At 48.9% G+C, this 7,604-nt stretch overlaps 1 protein-coding gene and 1 long non-coding RNA gene across 3 annotated transcripts in view; both read left to right on the top strand.

The window, feature by feature from the left end:
- Positions 1-3,127: 3,127 nt before the first annotated feature.
- Positions 3,128-7,604, top strand: part of LOC140185848 (uncharacterized) — a 228,516-nt gene continuing 224,039 nt past the window's right edge. For both annotated transcript variants that reach the window (XR_011882743.1, XR_011882742.1), the window contains exon 1: positions 3,128-3,256. This is a non-coding gene — a long non-coding RNA (uncharacterized lncRNA). The remainder of the gene's footprint in view (positions 3,257-7,604) is intronic.
- LOC140185847 (uncharacterized) lies at positions 3,248-7,455 on the top strand. The gene is given in 2 exon segments (XM_072239632.1): positions 3,248-4,857; positions 4,860-7,455. Coding segments are annotated over 2 exon segments (3,102 nt in total). The 5' UTR covers positions 3,248-3,375; the 3' UTR covers positions 6,480-7,455.

Here is a 7,604-nt window from a genome sequence, read left to right as displayed (position 1 = left end):
CACCGTCACCAGCAGCCCATTCCACGCACTCATCACTCATCACTCTCTGTGTAAATAAAAAAAAAACTTACCCCGACATCTCCTCTGTACCTACTTCCAAGCACCTGAAAACTGTGCCATCTCGTGCTAACCATTTCAGCCCTGGGAAAAAGCCTCTGACTATCCACACGAACAATACCTCTCATCATCTTACACACCTCTCTATCACATCACCTGTCATCCTCCGTTGCTCCAAAGAGAAAAGGCCAAGTTCACTCAACCTATCTTCATAAGGCTTGCTTCCCAATCCAGGCAACATCCTTGTAAATCTCCTCTGCACCCTTTCTATGGTTTCCATATCCTTCCTATAGTGAGGTGACCAGAACTGAGCACAGTACTCCAAGTGGGGTCTGACCACTTAGCTGCAACATTACATCTCGGCTCCTAAACTCAGTACCACGATTGATGAAGGCCAATGAAGGATATGCTTTCTTAACCACAGAGTCAACCTGCACAGTAGCTTTGGGTGTCCTATGGACTCAGACCCCAAGATCCCTCTGATCTTCCACACTGCCAAGAGTCTTACCATTAATACTATATTCTGTCATCATATTTGACCTACCAAAATGAACCACATCACACATATGTTAGATAGGTCTACATATTTCACAAACAGACTTGAAGAGCCACATTGTCCCAGGGCATCAAAGGGTTTGGGGATAGGCAGGGGAGTTGGGATGACTGGAAGAATTGGATCAGCCATGAGTGAATGGCAGAGCAGACTTGATGGGCTGAATGGCCTACTTCTCCTATATCTTATGGTCTTGTGCTGTTTGTCATCTGCATCAATGATCTGGATGGTAGTGTGGTTAACTGGATCAGCAAATTTGTGGATAACACTAAAATTAGGGGATAGTGGACAATGAGGAAGACTATCAAAACTTGCGGGATCTGGACCAGCTAGAAAAATGGGCTAAGTGGTCGGGCACTGAGAAATGCGGTAGAACAAAGGGATTTAGGAATACAGGTCTGTAATTTGTTGGAAGTGGCAGCACAGGTAGATAGGGTCATTTAAAAAAAGCTTTTGGCACATTGGCCTTCATAAGTGTATTCAGTGCATGAGCTGGGATGTTATATTAAACTTGTACAATATAAGATTTTGGTGAGGCCTAATTTGGGTGTAACTCTCGCTTTGACTAGCGACTTAATTTAGGGGGTGATAGCCCCCGGCCCAGCCAAACTTAAGAAATTTTGTTTGGGTGGATGCTGTGCGATGTGTCCCCTGTTACAAATCACTACCCTGAAATAAAAAGTTGTACACAATATGCGGTTAAACGATTAAGCTTTATAATTCTTACTTTGACAATATGGTTAGTAAAGAAAATTAAAAAAAGAAAAAGGGCCCATTCTTATGAAACAGTCTATTGCTCAATGTTGGAGCTCACTGATAAGTCGTTCGTCCACCATCAACCTCCTCTGGTCCTCGCTGCCCTTTGGACCCTCGCTCCAAGTCCACCCCGTCCAGCCGTCTACCAACTCTCTCCATTCGCGTCTTCTCTCCTCATCTCTCCCCAGCAAAAGACCGCGAAAATCTCTCTTCCAGACTCACAAGAAAGAACAACAGCATTCCAAACCCTGTTATCTCCAGTCATAACCCAAACATTGCTGCTACAGAGAAACCTTTACATTATCAGTGAAATCTTACAGCATGTTACATGGGGTATGTGTACAGTTTTGGTCACCCACCTACAGGAAAGATGTAAACAAAGTTGAAAGAGTACAGAGAAAATTTACAAGGATGTTGCTGGGTTTGGAGGACCTGAATTATAAGGAAAGATTGAATAGGTTAGAACTTTATTCTCTAGAATGTCGAAGATTGAGAGGAGATTTGATAGAGGTATACAAAATTATGAGGAGTATAAACAGGGTTAATACAAGCAGGCTTTTTCACTGAGGCTGGGTGGTACTACAACCAGAGGTTATGGGTTAAGGGTGAAAGGTGAAACATTTAAGACGAACATGAGGGGAAACTTCTTCACTCAAAGGGTCGTGAGAATGTGGAATGAGTTGCCTGTGCAGGTGGTGCATGTGAGCTCGATTTCAGCTTTTAAGAGAAGTTTGGATAGGTACGTGGAATGTAGGGTATGGAGGCTATGGTCCTGGCGCAGGTCAATGGGAGTAGGCAGTTTAGATGGTTCGGGATGGACTGCATGGCCTGTTTCTGTGATTCTGACATTCACTCAAATTCACAACTCGTGTGATTTCACTCTCATTTTCATTGCAGAATTTGTTAAAATAAGGCATAAAATGAGTTCTAATGGGCAACATTCACTCAAACCCACAAGTCGGGTGGTTGATTGCACACTCGGTTGTTCCCTTAGCTGTTAAATGACACTTTTCCTTTACAAGAACTAGTGCTGGTGAAGTCTATAATAGCAATACATGGAAATTAATATTACTCCAAGTGCACCAAGATGATTCTCCACACCTACCTGTAATGTAAAACGCCTCTAATTCACTTCTGTTAATTTAAAAATCAGGCTTTATTATTGGAATGACCGAAAGAAACATCTCTCAAATGGTGATGTCCAATATATTAGGAAGTGACTGTTTCAGAAGATTTTCCTGCACTTTTCTCATTGCTGTTGCAAATGCATCTTCAAGGCAAAAAGCCCTTTGAAGACATGAAGAAGAGGGAGGGCAACATTGTGATGACATTAGCCTTCTGTTTCCTGGATACGTTGGATAACCAGCTAACTGGTTAGTTAGCAGAATCAGCTGATATAAACTCGTCTTCCATAAACATGTAATTCACTTGAATGTTGAATTCTGCTCCTGAATGAATTGACTTAGTTTTAAAATGAAAATTCAGGGTGAACTTGTTGCAGAATTGTACATTTAGGATTACACTGGAAATGAGTAGAAAATAATTTCCTGTACGGGGTCTTTCTTTTCGTTAAATTTAAAATGGCTTCTCTTGTTATGTTATACTGAGGAATGCTAGAAAGTCTCTAACTAAGTTGCTTGGGTTATTAGAGATAGCAGGGTGCTATTAGCCAATGGGTGGTCATGTATCGTTTTGTTTTCGGATACCATGCTGTATCATATGACTTGGAACGGGGTTTTGGCGGGGAGTCGGAGGAGAGACGGGGAGGACGGTGGACGTGCGGAGAGGCTCCGGGTGGTCCCGAGCCGTGAGTCGACAGAATTCGGGTGGTCGTCTGAATTCGAATTGAGCTCCAACGGTAGCGCGCGAAGAACTTGGACTTTGATAAGTGTTGGCGCCTTTTTTTTTCATTACTTTCCTCTCTATCAAATTTATATTAATGTCACAGAATTAGTAACATCTATAAAGTGTACCTGTTAAAATTTACTGGGTGTGCTGGCTGATGATTGATGTTTGGGATTGATTCGGGCGGCGACCGACCCTGTGGGGAGTTGAGGCGGGTGCTGGGTGGGATTTCCCCTAGACATACACGAGCCAATATAACGGAACGTTACAAGTGGGGGCTACCGTCCTTTGATTTGTCTGTATCTTGTTTTACGGCGGTTGGATCCTGGATTTGGATTTTCGGTAAAGTTGTAATAGTCGTCGCGTTAAGTGGTGCGAAGATGGATCGAGATAAGATTGTAAATTGGTGTGAATTGGAGGAGGTACCGGTGAATCATGCGTGCGTGTTAAGTGGGGTCGATTATCGCATTCCGGCAGATGTACTGGTGCGAGGGTTGAGTTTGATTAAAGGTATCGGGCAGGTAGAATTTATAGCTAGAAGGGGTGGGAAAGAACTGGAGTCCAGCTGGATGTTGGTGCGGATGAGTGCCGACGTCACGACTTTAGAACTACCAGCGACAGTCCACGTCCAGGGGGAGGCAGGGCCGTGGGGTCTCCACACCCTCCCGGAGGACGCAAGTGAGGAGGTGCCGGAGGAGGAGCTGGATGAAGGCCCAGGAGAGGTGCCAGTAGCCAGGGGTGGAGGTGTGGAGTGGGAAGGTTTGGCCAGGCCTCGTTCCCATGGGCGTGCTGAGACTTCCGAGTTAGCGGCTGCCATTACCTCCCTGGCGAGAAGGGTTGAGGGGCCCCGCCCGAAGCTGAGAATTTTCTCGGGAGCCGGGCCCACGCCGGAAGGGGAGGAGGAATATGAGACCTGGGTTGAGGATACATCCCAGTTGTTAGAGGTGTGGCCAGTTTCGGATGAGGAAAAGAGACAGCGATTGATGGAAAGCTTAAGGGGCGGGGCGGCCCGTGTGGTCCGCGATTTGAGAGCGGAACGCCCTTCGGCTTCCCTATCGGAGTGTTTGGACGCTTTGGAGGAAGTGTTTGGACTGTCAGGAGATCCCTGGAAACATTTAGCGGAGTTTTAACAAATGGGGCAGAGAAGAGGGGAAAAGCTCTCACAATACGTTTTCCGGCTGGAAGGGAAGCTTACGGGGCTGCGGCGACGAGGGGTAGTGAGGGCGGACGAAGTGGCGAAGTTGAGGATGAGCCAGATATGTAGAGGTTCCCGGGAGGATGACAGGGTGGCTTGGAGTATCCGGCAGTCATTTAAGTGGAGCCCCCCTCCATTATTCGGGCAGCTGATTAGAGGGGTACGGGCAGAGGAGAGTGCTTCGGGCCGACCAGAGGGCTCGGACCCCCAGGGACGGTCTTCAGCGGTTCAGGAGGTGGTAGCCGGGGTGAGATCAGAGAAATCCCAGGGGTCCCCGAGGGGGCGTATCAGGAGGAGAGAGGCGGCGGGTAGCGGGTGCTATAACTGTGGGAGAGAGGGGCATTTCCGGCGGGAATGTGAGTGGCCGGGGGTGTGCTACAGCTGTGGGGAAGCGGGTCACTTGCGGAGGGATTGTGAGAGACGAGATGCGCCAAGGGGGGAGGGCCCCCGGGCCACCAAGAAGGGAGAGGTATCGGGAAACTTAGGAGAGGCTCAGTGAGGGAACGGACTGGAGTCTCGGGAGGAACACGTTCCCAGAAAACAGCTATGGAACCCCAGAAAGAACAAGCCCAAATTCCTGATGGACTGGTGGGACCCCGTTCCAGCGTGTCCCTACGGATAGAGGGAATATTTGCGAAAGCCATCCTTGACAGCGGGTCGCAGGTTACCTTATTGTACGGGTCGTTCTACAATAAATATCTGAAGTATTTGCCAGTAACTCCGTTTAATGCACTGGAGATTTGGGGCATAAGTAATGGTGATTACCCGTACGATGGGTACTTCTCAGTGAGATTGGAATTCTCGGAGGGAGATATGGGAGTGTCGGAAGCCTTTGAGGCGCTGGTGTTGGTCTGTCCGGACCCGGTGGAACCCGGTGGTGCTGCCCTGCTAGTGGAGACTAACTCCCCTCTGGTGCGACGGCTCTTGGGAGCCTGTAAGAAGAAGGTGGGGGAGAAGTACTTTGTTCATTATGGCCTTCCCCAGCGGATCCATAGTGATCAGGGACGGGACTTCGAGAGCAGGCTTATCCATGAATTACTGGGTATGCTTGGGGTTGAGAAATCCAGAACCACCCCCTATCACCCGCGGGGTGATCCTCAGCCCGAGTGGTTTAACCGGACCCTGCTGGACATGCTCGGCACTTTGGAGGTCGGACAGAAGAGTAAGTGGAGTCGGCACATTGCCCATTTGGTTCATTGTTACAACTGTACTCGCAATGATGCTACAGGGTACTCGCCCTACTATCTGATGTTCGGACCGGAAGCGAGGTTGCCCATTGATGTGTGTTTTGGGACTGAAGCGGGTGAAATACCTTCGAAGCCATGTCTGAAGTACGTGTCCGATATGAGGAGAGAGTTGAAAAGGGCGTACGAGTTGGCTGAGGCGGCAGCCACCAAGCAGAACCAGCGGAAGAAGAAGAGGTATGATCAGAAAGTGAAGTTCGTCCAGCTATTGCCGGGAGACCGAGTCCTTATCCGGAATTTAGGACTACCTGGTAAGCACAAGTTGGCGGACCGTTGGGCAGCCACCCCCTATGTGGTGGAGAGTCAGATGCCTAATCTCCCGGTTTACCGGGTGAGACCTGAGGGCGGGCAGGGGCCTGTCAAGGTACTCCATCGGAACCACCTGTTGCCTCTGGGTCGAGAGGTGAAGATGGACCCAGAGCCCGAATGGGAGTTTACTCCTAGTACGAGGACTATGCGAAGGCGCGGGGCGAGGGAAGAGCCCGCTGCGAAGAAGACGGGGCCGGCCCCCACCTCGAGAAGGGATACTTCATCGGAAGACGATGATTCGGACTTGTGGTACCTGCTTCTGTTCGCTGATTCTCCATTGCCGGGAGAAGAGACTCCTGGCCCTTCCGTCACTGAGTCAGGGGAACCGAGGGAGGGTGTTGCAGAGCCGCCTGTATTACAGCCGGGATTGGGGGAGGAGAGGGTGGAGGCAGAACCTGAGCCAGAGGGCTCACAGGGGCTGAGGGATCCCGGTGAGGGGGAGGGTCCGACAGATAGGGCCGGGGGGTCACCTGGGGTGTCTGAACAGGGAGAGTCAGCAGAGGAAGTCCAGAGGCCTTAGGGGAGTAGGCATCCCCCCGGAGAGACTAACTTATACAGCGCCGGGAGAGCAGGGTGTGATCTCTACTGCCCTGGAAAGTTATGTCACTGCTTTATGCACCTGGGTTGGGTTTTGTGTTTTACAAGGAGGACTGGTGAACTCTGTTAACGTCATGAGGGCATGACTTGTATTGGTGGGGGGAAGAGTGTACGGGGTCTTTCTTTTCGTTAAATTTAAAATGGCTTCTCTTGTTATACTGGGGAATGCTGAGACAGTCTCTAATTAGTCAGTTGCTTGGGTTATTATAGATAGGGTGCTATTAACCAATGGGTTTTCGTGTATCGTTTTGTTTTCGGATACAATGCTGTATCATATGACTGTGGACGGGGTTTTTGGCGGGGAGGACGGCGGACGGGTTTTGGCGGGGAGTCGGAGGAGAGACGGGGAGGACGGTGAAGAGACGGGGAGTCAGAGACGGGGAGGACGGCGGACGTGCGGAGAGGCTCCGGTCGATCACTCCGGGTAGTCCCAAGCAGTGAGTCGACGGAATTCAGGTGGTCGTCAGGAATCGATTGAGCTCCAACAGTAGCGCGCCAAGAACTTGGACTTTGATAAGTGTTGGCGCCTTTTTTTTCATTATTTTCCTCTGTATCAAATTTATATTAATGTCATAGAATTAGTAATATCTATAAAGTGTACTTGTTAAAATTTACTGGGTGTGCTGGCTGATGATTGATGTTTGGGATTGATTCGGGCGGCGACTGACCCTGTGGAGAGTGTTGAGGCAGGTGCTGGGTGGGATTTCCCCTAGACATACACGAGCCAATATAACGGAACGTTATAGGGGTAAAAGAGGGCACAAACACTCTCCACATTTTACCTGGGTGAGTGTTTGAAGAGCCTGGAACTGCAGGTTCAGGTCCTGGAGATGTTAAGTGGAAAATCAATGAGAGAATGTCCAACGTTTAATGCATGAATATTCAACATCATCATATCATCATTAGTGTTGTGTTGTATGACATAAGCGATCATCGTGACTATGATTGTTCTTGGCAAATTTTTCTGCAGAAGTAGTTTGCCATTGCCGCCTTCTGGCTAGTGTCTTTAGAAGCCGGGTAACCCCAGCCATTGTCAATACTCTTCAGA

Source organism: Mobula birostris, chromosome 21 (genome assembly GCF_030028105.1).
Source record: "Mobula birostris isolate sMobBir1 chromosome 21, sMobBir1.hap1, whole genome shotgun sequence".
Classification (NCBI taxonomy): Eukaryota; Metazoa; Chordata; class Chondrichthyes; order Myliobatiformes; family Myliobatidae; genus Mobula; species Mobula birostris.
Note: the sequence above shows the minus strand (reverse complement) of the source record. Positions and strands in the feature narration are given on the sequence as shown.